At 38.7% G+C, this 19,061-nt stretch overlaps 2 protein-coding genes across 2 annotated transcripts in view; one reads left to right on the forward strand and one right to left on the reverse strand.

The window, feature by feature from the left end:
* Positions 1-5,627, forward strand: part of LOC137980163 (galactose mutarotase-like) — a 14,283-nt gene extending 8,656 nt beyond the window's left edge. Inside the window, exons 6-8 of the mRNA XM_068827539.1 lie at positions 1-104; positions 3,680-3,851; positions 4,150-5,627. The exon at positions 1-104 is cut by the window's left edge and continues 32 nt beyond it. Coding sequence (XP_068683640.1) covers positions 1-104; positions 3,680-3,851; positions 4,150-4,227 — 354 coding nt within the window. The 3' untranslated portion in view covers positions 4,228-5,627. The remainder of the gene's footprint in view (positions 105-3,679; positions 3,852-4,149) is intronic.
* Positions 5,628-6,575: 948 nt separating this feature from the next.
* Positions 6,576-11,834, reverse strand: LOC137980162 (uncharacterized). The gene is made up of 2 exons (XM_068827537.1): positions 11,722-11,834; positions 6,576-8,847 (listed from the first exon to the last, which is right to left on the reverse strand). Exon 2 carries the CDS (start codon positions 8,795-8,797, stop codon positions 7,013-7,015), a length of 1,785 nt encoding a protein of 594 aa, XP_068683638.1. The 5' UTR covers positions 8,798-8,847; positions 11,722-11,834; the 3' UTR covers positions 6,576-7,012.
* Positions 11,835-19,061: the final 7,227 nt, after the last annotated feature.

The following is a 19,061-nucleotide window of genomic DNA, read 5'->3' on the forward strand; positions in this document are numbered from 1 at the left end:
GCTTTTGACTTCCTGGAGCCCAAACCAATAGGACAAGATTTAGACAAAATAGGAGGCTATGATCATACTTATTGCCTTCCAAAGAGCAAGGAATTCCTTGCAGAGTAAGTGACCCAGCCAGTGTAGTTGGTGTTCCAGTGCAAAGAATGACCTCTGAAAAGATTTAAGAATAATAATAATAATAATAATAATAATAATAATAATAATAATTATTATTATTATTATTATTATTATTATTATTATTATTATTATTATTATTATTATTATTATTGAACATACCAGCTGTTTCCTTATTTTTTTGCATGGTCAGAATGAGGAAAATCTCTCCAGTGCTCTTCTTTCACATAAAAGGGATTACTAGAAGGCTAGAAGTGACCTTAGGTTAACAAAATGGAGTATGGTTTAACAAACCTTAGGGTTTTTTACTCATCTGGTAGGCCATTACTAAACCACGAAACAGCAAAACAAGGCACCAAAACACCTTGTGTGACCCCACCATTCATTGAATACTAACCGACAAAGGTTGGATTTGAGATTAATATTGTTTTAGGCGTAATTATGCCTAAAACGTTATTGCTCCTAATTCATTAAGATTAAGATTAGGATTCAGATTAATACTGATATTAGCAGCTATAACATCTTAGGCCTAATTAGGCCTAAAGGCCGGGACACACTAGGCGATAAGTCGCTGTGGCACGTCGCGGGGAAAAGTCGCCGCAACAATTCGCCTTGTGTGACACGGTTAATTTCATGAAAATCATTGTCGCTGTGGGAGAATTTTGTCCCCGCGATCAGTCGCACAAATTCAAACCAGGTTGGGGAGCGATTTTGTGTGTGGAAGATGCAAGAAGCAAGCTGATGGATTAGTAGAACCGGTGGAGGAGTTATGTGAAGAGGTTGATGGTGAGAGGTTTCTGTTATTTGTGGGATAGGGTGAATGCAAGTGGCGGCTTGAAGGTGAAAGGAATGGTTTATCGGAGTTGTGTAAGAGTGGCGATGTTATTATGGGAGTGAGACATGGTGTCTGAGGGAAAATGAGATAGCAATTTTGAGAAGGACTGAGAGAGCAATGGTGAGAGCAATGTGTGGTGCAAAAGTGATGAAGAAAAAGAGGACAGAAGACCTGATGGAGATGTTGGGATTGAAGGAAACAGTGGTTCAGATGGCTAAGGCAAATGGAGTGAGATGGTACGGGCATGTGTTGAGGAGGGATGATGGGCATGTTCTGAGAAATGCGTTGGAGTTCGAAGTGAAGGGCAAGAGGAAGCGAGGACGACCAAAGAAGACACAAACTTGTGGAGAAGGAGAGCAAGAGCGTTGGTTTGGAGAAAAAGGACACCATGAATCGAGCGAGATGGAGAGTGGCAGTTAAAAAGATTGCTGACAAAGTGGCGTAAATCTGGCCACCCCCATTTACGGGATAAACCCAGATCAAAATTGGATTGATGATGATGATGATTATATATCTCTCAGATAGTACACATGCTTTGATTGGCTAATAATTTATTTAGCAGGCCGTATTCTACAGTACGGCCTACTGAAATTTGAAATTTTTTATAAAACGTTCTCTAGCAAGTTTTTCATGTTGTTTGACTGTGTTACATAAACTTGTAAAAGTGTTTGACTGTAATACAAGCAACTAATTCTAAAAAACAAAGAAGATTTTTTTTGTTTTCCAGATTTTGATGGGGCAATCATTGTGGCAGTTGAACCTTTGCTTGAATTAAATAACTGAACTAGTTTCTTTGTCCATTGCAAACCTGATTACCTCAGAGATGTAAAATCTGGCTAACCTAGGGCGCGTTCGATTGACCCTATTCCGGAATAAGAATACGTGGAGTGGTGATTAAAACGGTATGTTTGGCGCATTTTGAAGCTGCAAGGATGATAAAAATATGTTTAAAATAGCATTTTAGCAAATGTTTAACAATTTTAATGTGAATCTCCGCAAAAACGAATGATTTCCAACTTGTATTCCATGTATTCCTATTCCGGAATATGGTCAATCGAATGCACCCCTAGTTTTCTCGGCCCGTACTGTAGGTTACACTGATCCTTGTTTTTTTTCCAGTTGAATTATGGCCCACGCACTTTGCGCCTTGGCTGTAAATCAACAGAAAAAAACTCAGTCCACATTACTTACAGTACATACCTCAAACTCGGTATTTACGGTAGTCATTTTTTAGTATAATTATACCACATTAAAGTACAGTACTTACAGTATTTGTTATTATTATTATTATTATTATTATTATTATTATTATTATTATTATTACTACAAATTATTATTGCCAGAATATTACAAAAGAATTAAATAACCAAAATGCATACTGTATGGCTACATGTAGCTATAAGGAAGCCCATAGAGAAACCGTGGGGGCCACATGCAAGCAACAGGCTTCTCGACAAATTAAATTTTTTTTCATGACTTGTTTAAGTTAGATTATCAAACTATAAGATTCATTTGCCAATGGCCTTACTTGAAGATTATTATTGTCAAAACTCTGGCAATGTGCACATTACATGTACATGACTTGTATATTGGGTTTAATTTGTTCAGGTGTTTACATAATTTATTCAACAATAATACATAGATTTAGCCAAGCCTAAAAGCAGAGCTCCTGTTTCTAACCCCAGAAAGCAATATAGTGTTTATGGAAATAATTATGCTTCTGCACAAAGTACAAAATTAATCGTCATTAGTGTGTACAGTTTACAGTGATCAAATCGATCAAACACCTCTGAGCTGACAGCAGTAAACAAACAAGCCTTGCAAGCAATAGCTAGCAATAATTGTAATCAACAACTAAAACTGAAGTTACATTGTGTACATGCACTCTCTTCAGTTCAGAACAGCAAAAATCTCTACCAATTAAGAAGTCAACCTAAAGTGTAGTAAATTCACTTACTCAACTGCAATTTCACAGTCAAACAAAGCAATTCACAACTGAGCACCCATTTCACACAAAAAGCCTATAAATGTGATTGTTGAAATATGTCAGAATCTCTGTCAACACGGAATTGCAAACGTTGTTAGGCCTTCTTCCTTTTTTAGCTAGTTTTACAAAATATATGTGAGGCATATAAGCTTATAATTTATTAAAGAAGGAAAACATTAAGCCTACCTGAAAGCTAAGCATTGTAAATAAGTCTTTCATCTCTCGCTCTATTTCTCTTGGCTTTACGTTGATTTGCATTGGAATTTTCTCTTCTTCTCCTTCCTTGGCTTTTCTCGAGGATTTCTTCACTTCTCATGCTCTTTCCTGCTCTTTATCCCGTTGCTCATCACTACATGATTTCCTGCCAGAAAAGTGCGGGTGCTGCCAAGGAAATTTTCCTAAACACTCCCGTCCCAAGAGGCTGTCCTGCCTCCACTCTGACAGTCTGTACAGGCGGACGGATGGATGGACATATACGTGACATGATAACCAAAATTTCTCGCGTGGATAGATTTCCCAAAAAATCTTACCCATGGTGCTCCTTTGGCACGCTTTGCATGCCTGAGCTCCGCTATCATTTAATAATGCAATTTAAGAACAAGAAGCACAAATGATTTTGTACCTCTTCTTCAGCTTTGAATGTGTACCAACAAACTGTAAATTTCAATTTTTTTATTCATTTTATGCACTACTGAATGTCCTGCCTTGAATTAATTTTTTTATCCCTCCTGTATTTTAAGAGTGTTCCATCCATCCAGTGGGCGTGTGTTGACAATGTTTACTGACCAACCAGGAGTACAATTTTATACTGCAAATGGTCTGGATGGTGAATCTGGCAAGGGAGGGGTGTGCTATCCCAAGTATGGTGCGTTTTGTTTGGAGGCTCAAAATTATCCAGATGCTATCAATCAGGTTGGTTTTTGTAAATTATTAATCGTTTTATTTAATTTTTTGTATTAATCCTGAAATACCCTCACTGACGAGTAAAATCGATTAAGTCTCCCGATCACTATTGATCACTAGTGTGATCCCGATCACACATTAAGCATTAATCATAAACCAAAGCAATTCGCTAATTACTTTTGACAATCAATTGAAAACCACTCTATAGTGTTCTCTTTCAGAATTAAATGGCACCCTGGGTGCCCTTGGCAAAGTGACTTTAGCAATCATTTTTAATGATTTCTTTTAATGTTTATTTGCATGACAGCCCAATTTCCCAAGTCCTGTTCTTCGTCCTGGAGAAGTTTACAAGCAGAAAACAATGTATAAGCTTGGGGTGAAGTAATTAGAGGAGTAAAGCTCTGAATGCTGTACTTGAGATCCGAAAGAGGAAAACAACAGCATTCAAGTCTTTGGAGGAGATAAGATTTACATGTAGAATTTATATTGGGGATTTGATCTCATGAGGGATGTAGAGGAGGTTTTTCACGAAAAATTAATGATTATGTATTAAAAATGCTAGTAACTGCAAATTTAGGATTTTCATTATACATGCAGCTTTCTGCATTTACATACAGTAAATGAAAAAATATTCTGAGCAGTAGAGCAGCAACAAACAGTTGAGACTTTTCCCATTTCTCAAACACCCAACTTATCATTGTTCAGGAAGGTGAAGAATAACCCATTCGTGTCTCAATACTGTTTTGATGGCTGAGGGAGCAGTAATATTTACTTCCTGTGAGGGTGGACGAGGAAGTAAAAATGCAAGAGAGTATCTCAATATTACGTTATAATAATAATTGTTCTCTGAGCTTGTGTTATAGATTCAATCTTTGAATGACGGCCACACATTTTGGGAAAATAATTCATTCTTGGGATAGTGTAACAGCTTTTGTATTAGCTGGCTATTAATTATTTTTGGTATGGTAGCACTTCCATTGTTTCCTTGTTGTTTTTATTATTCTTGTAGTTGCTGTACCTCCTGACAGCTGCTACATGATCCTATTCTGTTTCTCCACTAAAATGCAGGGGAACTGCACACTAAGACTTGGAAAAGTAGCACACTGTTCAGTGTTGAAAACTCTGCCATCATAGTAATAATATCATCTAGCAGGGTGTTGGTTTTACGGGTGTAATAGCCATTGTAGCTATTCTTGGTACATTTTTGTGAGTGAACAGCCATGTTTGGGGTGACAGACCAACAATGAAATGATGTTTTTCAATTAATCACATTATGAATAAAGGACAATACATGTAGAAATGGGTATGTGAAACAAAAGGATAGAATTGTTAGTTGTTATTAAAACAGACAGAATAGAAACACATGTTTTTATGTTTTTGTTTGCTGTTGTGGTCCTGACCATGCACAAATTGTCCACATCCTTTTTCTAAATGGCAAAAGTTTCACTCAATTTCTTGAAAACTCAGTTGTGAACCGAGGACAAAAGATTGTGCATGGTCATGATCAAAAATCAATATGAAGTGTGACAGTACTGTTCTCTCTTTTGAAGTTTTTGGGGTTTCATAACCAGTCCATCTGTATGATGTTTTTGCACTCTATTGCTTGTCATTAATTATGTCAGAAAATAACATAGCTTCAAATTAAAATTTTAGTGACAATCTTCTACCCACGTGCGGGAGGAAATATAGCTGTGTAAGGAGAATGTAACAAACATAATTATTGAATGGGTATTATACTAAGTGAGCCATGCTGTCTCTACCAACGAAATTAAAATCTGCACTTAATGATTTTTTGCCTGCAAAAATTATTATATGGCCATTTGTCACACTTTAGGATCTCCCTTACCCTGGTTCCAGAGGTTTTTCTTGAACCACGAAGTGGGCAGAAAGAGAAAAACCTCTGGTTTCCATGGACTGAACCTCACTTTCATGCAGACGCCAGGGTTAGCATTTGATCCTCAGACTCGGATTGGTTGACATTTTAACAAACACACAAATCAATATGATTGGTTCGTTTGACTGTTAATACCGAGGGGGACACATGATTGCTAAGTTGCCATTGGTCCATTTTGTAATTATCAATTTGAAGTGTTTGACAGCTGGCATCTGCATGAAAGTGAGATTTAAGTCCAAGGCAACCAGAGGGTTTTCTCTTTCTTGCTGCTTCGCAGCTCTTCTTCGCCGCTTTGCGGCTCTCTCATGGCGCAAGAAAAACCTCTGGGACCAGGATAGATCTCTCTACTTCCTGAACCCCCTTTAGCTTTCTGTCATTAATTGCACTGATAACTTGTGGACATTGAATGACCATAGGGTCAAACACTGTCCAGAAAAGTTTGGCACTAGTAAACTTTAGGTGCAGGGTTGTTTAAAAGAATGTTCATGGCCTCTAAAAAAAAACAACATTGTAAGTGCTGCTACAATACTTCGATGTACACTGCAGCGACACTACAATGACTATAAACTAATTATTGCGATTTTGAGATGCCAACATTGGCAGCTAGTCTGCATAGCTAGCAGGGTATTTTATTGTGGGAGTAAATCGATGGTTGTTTTGTTGTGTTTTTTCAAATTTAACTACTTGTCCCCATGCCAGTCACGGCCCACTCATGGCCAAGATCATTGTACATGTACTTGTGAGTAATAATCCTGTGATAAAAATATCCCGCCAGCTATGCAGGCTAAATGGCAGCTAGCTGGGAGAAAATAATATTCTCGTATTGGGCGGAGTCAGTGTCTCAAAAGCACAATTATTTTAATATTACGATCGTCCATTGCGTACATAAAACGACCAGTAACAACACTTCAATTCTCAACAGTTAAGGTCAACAGCTACCGGTAAATGCTCTTTCTTTACACTGTGGAAATTAAACAGGCCATTTGTTGTGAAGATCTCCGTTTATGTCCAGGGGATAAGTTTAGATGTCAAAATATTGAACTCTTTCAATAATTTTATCAAACAAGAACTGAATTTATGGCAACATCAGTCAAGCTTACATGAGCAACCCATTTCAATGACACAAAGTCAACTTCAAATTTTCACCCACTCATAGTCGAGGAAAGTGAGACAACAATACCACAGCATAATAATTATTGGCATGCTTGTAAGAAAAACTATGGGAGAATTGTGTTACCGACAGGTGTTGCAAGGTTAATTACGAACAATGAAATGTTCAGATGCTATCTGACAAATTTTTGCTGTTCAAATGAAAGTCTTTTCCTCGTTTAGGTAGTTTACTGTTGTGCCTTCCCATACTTTTGTACTGCACAAATTGCAATTCTTTCCCTGCTTTGGAAAATGCTGAATTTATGATTTTTACTTCAAGACTATTAAAATAATGTCTTTCCTGATGTTTGAGGACTTTCTCCATTTCATCAAAGAGCAGAGGTGCTTTGTAGCTGCATTTTGAAAAAATCAAAGCTAATTCTGGTATAAAGTCTGGCTTTTTGTGAACAATTTCCTGGTCTAAAACCTCTTTTTCGATCTCCTTGAACAGTTTTGGGGTACCAGCTGAAGCTTGGGCAAAACCCCGAGCAATCATACACAGCTCGTTGTTGGAGAATGTACGCATGTTGCCCGTGATTTGCTTCTCAAGCTGGTGATAAAATTCCGAGGTTGGAATTGCTGATCGCGCAAATGCCCATGCTAACTGACTTAACTGTTCAGCTTTGAAAAAGCTCAGGTTTCTGGATAAGATTTCCTCTTGACAAGTGGTGAATAGATCATCGCTCAAATAATCAGCCTTGGCAAAGGACCACAGCAGGAGTGACAGTTCATGATTCCTAAAATCAGATATCTTACGAAGAGTTATCTCCTCTTCCAAAAAATCAAAGATGACCTCCATTTTAGGGCACATTTTAGCAAAAGACCATGCTAACATCACCAGATCTCCTGTATCAAAGTCATGAATACCTCGTGACAACACTTCTTCTCCTAGTTTACTAAACAAGTCTGAGGTATCCTTTTCGCTTGGCCCTATTTTTGCAAGTGACCGCAGGATCACTTTGATTCCCTCATTGGTCTGATCTGCTAGTGATCTCTCTTTGATCTCACTTACTATAACACCACACAGTTCTTCGCATGGGATCTCCCTCTCATTAAATGCCCACAAGATCTGTCCCAGTTGCTGACTATTGAAACTTTTCACATCTCTCTGTGAAATCTCGTCTTTTATCTTCTTGTACAACTCAATGCTGCCATTTTCAGTTTTGACGAAGGACCACAAGATTCCACAGAGTCCTCGGTTTTCAAAATCCTTCAAATTGAGTTTTTCTTCCAGGATTCTCTGTTCAACAAAAGAGAAAAACTGGGATCTTTTTAAATTAAGTGATGCAAAGCCATTAAGCAGTTGGCAAACAGCTGGGGGCATTATTGACTTCTCATCTTGCTTTATGATTTCTTTTTCACATTCTGTGACAAACCACACTACATTCTCTCTTAACTTGCCTAAGGCCCATACAATGCTTGCTAAGTCACGAGGCTTGCACTGGCCAAAATCAGCTGCAATACTTTGTAGCAAATCCAAGAAAACATGGTGTTGTTCTTTTAAAACTTTCTTTGTAGCAGTGAAATTCTTTTTCGGTGAACTGACCGCAAATTTTGCCAAATTGTGCAAAATAGTAATTCTGTTCACACGTGTCATTGCTGAAGAATTCTTGAAATTGCTGTACAAGTCAAGAAAGCCATCAGCCTTCTTCACAGCTGCAATACCTTTTGCAAGATCAATTGGGGAAAAAGAGCTAGAAGCGCCTGGTATAACTAGTGGTACCAATCTGATATTTTCCTCCAAAATTCCTCTGTTTTTTAGGACGTTACATGGACTCCAGGGAAACACCTTCCCAGTAAAACCTCTTTGTAATATCCTGGTCACTGGCTTTGGGCCCTTTCTCGACACAACATGCCATCTTGTAAGATAGGACTGGATTAAAATATTGAAGGCTGTTCCTCTGTACAGCATTGTTTCAACCAATCTAAGTCACATCGACGCAATAATAGTTGTTAGGAGGCCTAATGACAAAATAATATTACCAACTTTTAATATTCATTCACTTCCACGAAAAGGAAAGATACCAGAGGTTGCCCCTCTTGTGGGTATCTGGCCTGCAGCCAGATGTAATTGACTGAGAGTCAATTTTGATGAGGAAGGAAAGCCATAGTACCAGGAGAAAAACCCTCAGAGTCAGATTGAGATAGAGTGAAACTTAGCCCGCATGTGACCTCAAAGCCTAGGGTTGTACCCGGGTCACAGAGGTGGAAGGTACAGTTGATAAGCGCTAAGCCACCCTGACTCCCCATAAACAAATAAAAAATAATAATATTATTGACCAATTTTCCTGTTTGGTCTTACTGAATGAGATCACTATCATTGCAAGATAAGCACACAAGATGCTTCTCAAAGACTTTGTACCTATAATTAGTAAAATCTGGGCTCTTATTCACACCAGTATTTTTTTCCCCTAGACAAAAACCTTGTTCCCCCAGTCTTCTTCCCTTTTCCCTAGAGCCTCGAGCAGGGCAGAAAAGAAACCATGCAAAGGCCAATGCCATAACAGCAGATAACACTGTAGTAAAAGCTGAAATGATTTTAATGATTATAATGACACTTAGAGTGCCTTCAAATGCTGCTGTCTTTAAAATCATTACTTTTTTTCCCTTCAGTTTATCACCCCTTGGAGACAGGTTATTATGCCAGGTACTACAATCTTCAAGACAGAATGTACAAGCAGTACATCAAAGAAGAAGTTTTTTTCCTCCCAGGTTTTTAATAGGGGATAAAGAACTGCCCTGATGATATGGATTCACTTTTCTGGCTCAGCTAACAACTTAACTGTAAATTGTCTACTTTTACACGATTTGAGATAATAACACACATTATTGGGTACCGGTAATGATCACCTAAATACTGGAGTGAATAATGATTATTTTCAAAATTAATACCGTCACAGAAATGAGAATGAAATAACAATAGTTTCCTCAAGGGACGAATGAGCTTGAGAATATGGCAGTGATCAACATGGCAAATGAAGATGATCATGTATGCAAATTGGTATACAGTATGGTGTCCGTAGTCCGCAAGAAAAAAAGGATAATCTTGAATATCTTATCTGAATCAAAACACCACGAACTGAAATTTTCCCTGAAGATAGAGTTTTCATTTCTTGCGATAATGTTAAATTGGCAAGTTCCAAACTGAAATATTAATTTTTTTTTTTTCTTGTAATTCGAAAAAAAGGTGAACGTAATCACGAGCCCTTCGTCCACAATCCTTGGTCTGCCAATCGTGTAAGCAGCCCAAAAAAAATTCCTGTGAATCCCGATAATTTCTATATGAACATGAAAATTTATTTATTCTTTATTATCCTTGATACATGTATATCTCAGCTACAGTCGTATAATTGGATGTCATTGTCAGTATAGAATCCACTTTTATTTTCAGTTGCGTGACCGTTTCCCAACACAAACTCCATTATAAGACCGTATAGGTATTCCAGACATACAAAAAAAGGTAACCCATTTGTAAACATGTATAAAGAAGATTTTGAAAATATTCAGTTAAAGCAAAGACCTTTTTCATTTATCAAAGGTTTTCTTTATCTTTTTTGCGAGATTTAAGTTCTCTGGGGTCATACATGTATTAGTAGTATAAGTCATGGACCAAGGATCCCTATGCCAAAATTGTTGATATTTTTCAAGAGTCGATAAAACAAAAGTTTAAAACTCTGCAGAAAGTTCGTTTCCAAACGCAGAAATAAGTTTATCTGTAAATCTGTTCTGCAAAAAGACACGTTTTCTCGTTGCGTTTTATCTTTACAAAAGCCAAGTAAATATGACCATGTAAGTTACGGAGCCGCAAAAGTAGAGACTTTCTAGAAAGACAAATTAACACTCCTGTCAACAAACTTGACTTCTGAACGATCACCGATAGCAGGAAAGCCGAAATTTCGTCATGCATAAGAAGAATAATCAAGAAATCATCGGTCACATTATTTGTTTTTGGTGGTATTTTAGTTAACGAGGAAATATACATGTAACATCACGTTTGGAAAAGTCGCGGACCAAGGACACCATACTGTATTTCTTGCATATCTTCACCCTTTCAGTAATGGGGGGTTACATTGTCTGCAGTAACTAGGTCTGGGCCCCGATTTTTAAAACGGTTAACTTTTAGTTATTGTTGAGTATATATACAGTTATTATCGTCAACTTCCGATTTTAAAACGTTTGGCGTTCTGCAAAATACCCCTGCCGTTCAGTCAAGGGGTGACCAATTCAGTGTTTTGCTGCCTAGAGTCGCAGAGGTCCCATGATTTATGAGTCAAATGGTCAATGAGTCCTGAGTCAATGAGACTCACAGTCAATATAGCAATAATTTATTGATGAAGCCTAAGCCCTCGTTTCAGTGATTAGGCCTAAGCACTGTCTGAAATTTTAGCTTTCATTTTATGGGTTAGGGTAACTGCACTAACTCACTGACTCATGACTCATTGATTCATTGACTCATAAATACTTGATACTCAGAGTCGCAGGGTTTGTGGCGAAGGAGACTGCAATTAATTGCGCAGCCGCATTAGCCTCCTACGTTTCAAAACGGGAATAACTCACTGGATATTAACTTCACGTGTGGCCAGAATCATGATTGTAGCGAAGTCCAGTGAATTTTTCATGATACTCAAGGAGAGTCGATAAAAGTATCTGCGGGAGTCTCCACGCGGGCTTAACACAAGAGGATTCAGGGCCACATCTAGACGTCAAGTAACGAGTCCGCTTATCGAGCTAGTACTTCCATCAGTCTGGAATGTGGCCCTGTATTCCGTAATTGATATTTGTATATATAGATTTTACTGGTGTGTAGCCAGATGAAGTAGTAAATTTCATACTTACTCGGCATGACAGGGTGTTGCAAACGATTGTTAGGTCGGACTGCAAAACTATCCGCCATCTTATTTCTTGTGCAGTCCCAATCCTTCTTGGCGTTTCTTTCCCGACGTGCACTGGGTTGAGCGAAAAAAAAACATTGCATGGAATTTAACGGAAAAGACCTCATTCATATAACCACCAAGAGTCCCCAACTACGTAAGACACGCTAAATTATTCAGTTTCCCACAATTCAGTCATCCATATACATTTACCTTCATCTATAGCTATTTACCTCCATTTATAAAAATTCAATCCTGGTCATTTTACCATCTTTTACCTTCAATTTATATTTATATACATTATTTATACAGAAATTCCAGTTCAGCATAGCTGGTTTAAATGGAGATCTGTGGTGGGTACATGCATGAGGTCTTTCGCGTGCTCTGATTGCGCGAAGCGCTCGGGCCGCAAATGACACTATCAATAAATAAGGCCAAATGATATCAAGAATGCGAGTTTTAATGATACAAGCTTAGTGAATAACGAATTCAAAGTCACTTCAAATCATCATGTAAGTGTTGATTGAACAAGCTATTAAAGAATCAACTCAGTTCAGTGAACTTATTTAAAATTACCGAAAAAATGCGTAAAATCGTCTATAAATAATAGGCATATCCCAAAGTTGAAGCAAGAACCAATCAGCTGTAGTGCTAATAATGCATTAGCAGCCCGCTGAGCGTGTGTTTTGAAGAGGCCGATTTTCTATTTGGCCGCGTATCATATTGATAATAATTGTTAATTAACCCTCATATACCTTCATCTACCTTCAATCATATTCATTAACCCTCATATACCTTCATCTACCTTAAATCACGTTCATTAACCCTCATATACCTTCATCTACTTTCCATCACGTTCATTTACCATCATTTACCTTCATTCATGTTCATTTACCTTAATATACCTTCATCAACCTGCATTCACATTCATTTACCTTAATATACCTTCGTTCACGTTCATTTACCTTCAGCTACATTCATTTACTTTCGTCTACCTTCAATCATGTTCATTTACCTCATTATACCTTCACTCACTTCCATCTACCTTCAATTACCGCCAGCTACAGCACCTTCATCTACCTTCAATCACGTTCATTTACCGTCATTTTCCTTCATTCACGTTCGTTTACCTTAATGTACCTTCATCTACATTCATTCACATTCATTTGCATTCATTTACCTTCATTCACATTCATTTATCTTCATTCACCTTCATTCACCTCCATTTACCTTCACTGATGTTTATCTACCTTCCTCTACCTTCATCTACCTTCATCATCCTTCATTCATATTCATCTACTTTTATCTACCTTCATTCATGGTCATCATCCGGCATTCACATTCATCTACCTTCATCTACCCTCATCTACCTTCATTCGCATTCATTTGCCTTAATATACCGTTATTCGCGTTTATCTAACTTCATTAACGTTTATTTGCCTTCATCTATACCTCCATGTACCTTTAATCACGTTTATATACCTCCATTTACCTTCATTCACTTTTATCTACCTTCTCTACCATTATTTGCCTTCATCTACCTTCATCTTCGTTCATTCACATTCACCAACCCTCACTTGCATTCATTTGCCTTAGTTAATATACCGTTTTTCACGTTCATCTACCTTCATTCACGTTTATTTATCTTCATATACCTTCATTCACGTTAATTTACCTTCATCTACCTCCATCTACCGGCCTTCATCAACCTTTATCTACCTTCATCTACCTTCATTCACGTTCATTTACCTTCATCTACCTCCATCTACCTTCATCGGCCTTTATCTACCTTCATCTACCTTCATGCATTCACGTTCATCTACCTTCACTTACCTTCATATGCCTTCATTCACGTTCATATACCTTCATTAACATTCATTTACCTTAATATACCTTCATTCATTTACCTTCTGCTCCCCACATTTCTTTTCATCCGCGTTCATTTATTGTCATTTACCTTTATTCAAGTTCATTTACCTTCATGTGTACGTACCTTCATTTACCTTCACTAACGTTCGCTTACCTTCATCTACCTACATCTACCTTCATCCGAGTTCATCTACCTTCATTCACGTTCATCTACCTTCATTTACCTTTATTCACATTCATCTACCTTCATTTACCTTCATCTAGCTTAGTCTACCTTCAAGCGCAATCATCTACCTTCATTCACCTCAATATACCTTCATTCACGTTCATATACCTTCATATACCTTCATTTACCTTTATCTGCCTTTATTCACGTTCATTTACCTTCAACTACCGTCAGTTACCTTCATATACCTTCATTGACGTTCATATACCTTGGCTTACCTTCATTAACATTCATTTATCTTAATATACCCTTATTCACGTTCATTTACGTTTAGCTACGTCACATCTTCCTTCATCCGTGTTCAATTATCTTCATTTACCTTTATTCACATTCATTTACCTTTACATACCTTCACTAACGTCCATTTACCTCCAACCACCTCATCTAGTTTGTTTTACCTTCATCTACCATCATTCACGTTCATTTACGTTACAATATACCTTCAGCTACCTCCATCTACCAGGGTGTCAAGTGACAAATGACACTCCGAGAAAATAGGAAAATAGGAAAGACAGTGGCCAAAAATAGGAAATAGTAGGAATTCCCATCCCAAAATGGGAACAAAATAGGAAGCTTTTCTTGGATTCTACCCTTTTAAGGGGGTCTCAATGGAAGGATAGCTTTCACGACTATGGTTAGAAAATTTGGCTTTTCACGGCTAATGGTTATTGTTTTCCCGTCACGGTTAACTTACATGAAAAAAAAAGAAACGTCCCTCGCTGAAAATGAAAGTCTTATTTTGCTTTTTGGAGTTCTCTGTGTTAGTTAGTAGGGTGTTAGTACACATTGAAAAGAATAAGTCATTGGTCATCAGAATGCATCTTACATTTTTGTCAAGACTTTCAACTGGGGGCAAGAGAGGATGAGGTACGAGAACGGATCCCCCATACACAAGCCAATGAAAGTTTCGTTTTTAAATCTAATCTTAACTACGCAGCTATTTTTAGAGAGGCACCTGATTGGCAAGTTGTAATGACGTAATGAAATTTTAAATATGCGTAGCGTAGAGAGCGAGAACTTAAAATAGTTTTGAGAAACCAAAAATAGATTTTAAAAACTGTGATGGGGCATGGGTATCCGTTCTCTTACCTCATCTTCCCTTGCTTGGGGTTATTTGGGACTTATTTTGTCTTGTCAGACAAGCTTAGCGAGATGGAATGTCCACGAGAAGAGCAAAGGAGGTAAAACGGTGTCGAGTGCTCTGAAGTCTCTAAATCCTTCGAAACACTTCCTATTCCACTTTTAAAAGTAAAAAAAAAGCACTCTAAATGCTTTTAATTTTTTTCATGGCTAACGGTAACCGTTATTTTTTTGTCATTTTCGCGCCTAACGGTTAACTTTTCTTGACGTGTCAGGGCTAACTGTTAACCCCATTGAGACCCTCTCCTAACAAAGCCAACAACAACTCTATTCCACAAAGCAATGCCTTATTCAATATCTAACACAGACAAGATGGCATGCATCTTTCATAGAAACAAGTGTTAAAACTTGTTACCAAGTAAAACTTAGTGCACAACGGAGGTTGGACCAACCTCATGGCGGCTCCATACAAAACTGTGCAAAGTTGCTGCAAATGATTCGATAAATGGGAGTCAGGATGGCTTAGTGGTTATCTACCGAGCCTCCTACCACTGCTAGCCGGGGTTCAACTCAGGCTCTGCCCCGGCTTGCATGTGGGCTGAGTTTCAGTCGATCTCAACCTGACTCGAGGGTTTTTCTCCGGTTTTCTTCCGGTTTTCCTCCCTCATCAAAATCGACTCACAGCTAATTAACATCTAGCTGTGGTGCTGTGCTCCGACATCAAACATGGACTGTATAGCGGCAGTCAGAGGCGCCTTTGTATGCTTTCAGCCCGATATCGTGAGCTGCGCCCTTCGCAATTCAGTCCTAAATACTGCAAGTAAAGGGTGATTGGCACAGCCAATAATTATTAATATTATTTAAATAACTCAGAAACGATGCACCGTACAGAGCTGAGAATTGGAGAGGAATTTTCTAAATTTGTCTCCTAAAACATTCCAAGTTTTTGGCTTTTTCATTCGTGTGGTAGACATGAAGGTGATGTTCGAGAATTTCTCATGAATATTACAGGAACTTTTCAACGATGCGGTGTTGCGGCAGATCACAGAGGCGGCCATGATTAGTACTCCCCACTCTTTGTATCACTTACTTGTTAACTTTTTAAGTGCTAAATGCTTGTTTGGCTTTTTTTTTTTTTTGCACTTTTTCGGCGATAAACGGTCTACAGAACTTCGCTCCGCCGTGTAAGGGTTCGTGTGACGGTCCGTGCATGAAGTACTGATGGAAACATCTGCTGTTTTGGGTCAATGTGGGCTCAGATAGGAACATCACGGGAGAAATGTCCAGTTCGTATTCGGAGATCCAGCAAGTATCAGAAAGCATTGTATTTTTGATCACTTTAGGACTAGTCTTTGCTTGGAGTTGTTTTGTTTTCTGTCCTTTGTTTCTTTTGTTTTACGTAAGCTGTGCTCCGGTACCTGCAGAAGGAACCGCAAGTTCGACTTCATCTGGTAAGTTGATCATTTTACAACTGGTTTTTTGGGCCATCTTCGTCCACAGAAGACCCCAGGCTGGCATCATTAAGCAAGAATGTGGGAAAAGGCAACCCTTTGAAAGAAAACCGAGGTGAGAGATGGTTTCATGCAGACTGGTACGCCTAACATGCTCTGTTGTAAACATGGCGGTTCACGAGTGAAGTTGTCTCTCTGGCCTTTCTGTGGACGAATTCCAGGACCTGCCGATACAATTTGGGCAAGTTTTGAAAGCCAAAAACTTCAATCGATGCGGTATTTTGCTGGTAGGACTGGGTGGCCCGACACTTATGAGAAAAACTATGAAATGAGAATCGGGAGTGTTCCCTTGTCATGGAATGGCAGAATTACCCAGAATTCTTTTTGGGCATGAGCGAGGCAACTTTAGAAGCACGAGACTGGCCCTCATGGCTGTAATCCTCATATTACTTTATAAAAGTATGGGGGTTTTTTTGGGAAAAAACAAAACAAAAAAAAAGGATTTTTCTCCTTATATGAAAAACACGTTTTCTCTCCCGTCCTCTTCTTATGCATGATCTTCGCGGAAATTACATTCTGTCGCTCAAGAAACCTAGAACAACCAGTTATGGTCTTAGTTCTTTTTTTCTTATGTATCAGCTAAGTTGCGAAATACGCTACCTGATTTTATCCGTACCTATGAGTTTACTGGTTTTAAAAGAGAATCCAGGGCCGCATTTTGTACAGCGGCTTTTCTTTTTAATGAATATATCTTTAAATATTATGTATTTAGTATGTATCTGTATATGCCATGTATTTTAGCTGCAAATGTAATGTCTCGAAGACATTAGCTCCTGTAGTTATTCTGAAATTCCAGATGAAATAAAGTTTATGCATGTATGTATGTTACCTTTCGCAGGGCGCGTGCGCACACTTTGTAATCTGAGACTCCAGTGCTTACAACATGCGAGAGAAAACGACTTTTCTCTTAAATATTTAAGCCGTCGAATTCCTACGCTATATTGACAAGGGCGGTTTGGAGCTGTGAGTAGGCGTGGGATTTGTCACATATGGCTTAGGGGCCGACATATCTCTCCCTCAATGCCGTACCGGGAGGCAAGGTCGGTAGCAGAAAGCAGTGAAGGGCCAACTGCGTCCAAAAGCGATCGCACGGGCCGAAATCCCGGGATGACTCGTTTGGTACGACGCTCCAGCGCCGGATGTCTGGAGGTACTGCGTTTTTTTTCTCTTGTTCAAACATTCCGTCAGCGCATGCGTAAATGTTCTGGCTCTCCGATACCTAGCCTACCCAAAACTGAATTAGCATGCTGGTCTTTACCAGCAATTGACATTTCTGTTCACGATTCTACAGGCATAAACGTAACGTAAGAACCGTGCGTGTCTGGTCTTCTTGAGACAGAGGTGAGAGATAGTTTCATGCAGACTGGTACGCCTAACATGCTCTGTTGTAAACATGGCGGTTCACGAGTGAAGTTGTCTCTCTGGCCTTTCTGTGGACGAATTCCAGGACCTGCCGATACAATTTGGGCAAGTTTTGAAAGCCAAAAACTTCAATCGATGCGTTATTTTGCTGGTAGGACTGGGTGGCCCGACACTTATGAGAAAAACTATGAAATGAGAATCGGGAGTGTTCCCTTGTCATGGAATGGCAGAATTACCCAGAATTCTTTTTGGGCATGAGCGAGGCAACTTTAGAAGCACGAGACTGGCCCTCATGGCTGTAATCCTCATATTACTTTATAAAAGTATGGGGGTTTTTTTGGGAAAAAACAAAACAAAAAAAAAGGATTTTTCTCCTTATATGAAAAACACGTTTTCTCTCCCGTCCTCTTCTTATGCATGATCTTCGCGGAAATTACATTCTGTCGCTCAATAAACCTAGAACAACCAGTTATGGTCTTAGTTCTTTTTTTCTTATGTATCAGCTAAGTTGCGGAATACGCTACCTGATTTTATCCGTACCTATGAGTTTATTGGTTTTAAAAGAGAATCCAGGGCCGCATTTTGTACAGCGGCTTTTCTTTTTAATGAATATATCTTTAAATATTATGTATTTAGTATGTATCTGTATATGCCATGTATTTTAGCTGCAAATGTAATGTCTCGAAGACATTAGCTCCTGTAGTTATTCTGAAATTCCAGATGAAATAAAGTTTATGCATGTATGTATGTTACCTTTCGCAGGGCGCGTGCGCACACTTTGTAATCTGAGACTCCAGTGCTTACCACATGCGAGAGAAAACGACTTTTCTCTTTAATATTCAAGCCGTCGAATTCCTACGCTATATTGACAAGGGCGGTTTGGAGCTGTGAGTAGGCGTGGGGTTTTTTACATATGGTTTAGGGGCCGACATATCTCTTCCTCAATGCCGTACCGGGAGGCAAGGTCGGTAGCAGAAAGCAGCGAAGGTTCAACTGCGTCCAAAAGCGATCGCACGGGCCGAAATCCTGGGATGACTCGTTTGGTACGACGCTCCAGCGCCGGATGTCTGGAGGTAAATGAGGGTAAATGAAGATGATTGAAGTTACATGAAAGCATATGAAGGTTAATGAATATGTCTGAAGGTAAATGATGGTAAATGAGCAGCGTGAATGTATCTTAATACGGATGATGATAATTTTTTTATTAATGGAGGTAGTTAGATATGGATGAAGGTAAATGTATGTGGATGACTGAAT

This window comes from Montipora foliosa, chromosome 12 (genome assembly GCF_036669935.1).
Source record: "Montipora foliosa isolate CH-2021 chromosome 12, ASM3666993v2, whole genome shotgun sequence".
Taxonomy (NCBI): domain Eukaryota; kingdom Metazoa; phylum Cnidaria; class Anthozoa; order Scleractinia; family Acroporidae; genus Montipora; species Montipora foliosa.

What these genes read in the sequence shown, in the direction of transcription:
- LOC137980162 (XM_068827537.1), bottom strand. Translation starts at nt 8,797, where the DNA reads ATGCTGTACAGAGGAACAGCCTTCAATATTTTAATCCAGTCCTATCTT.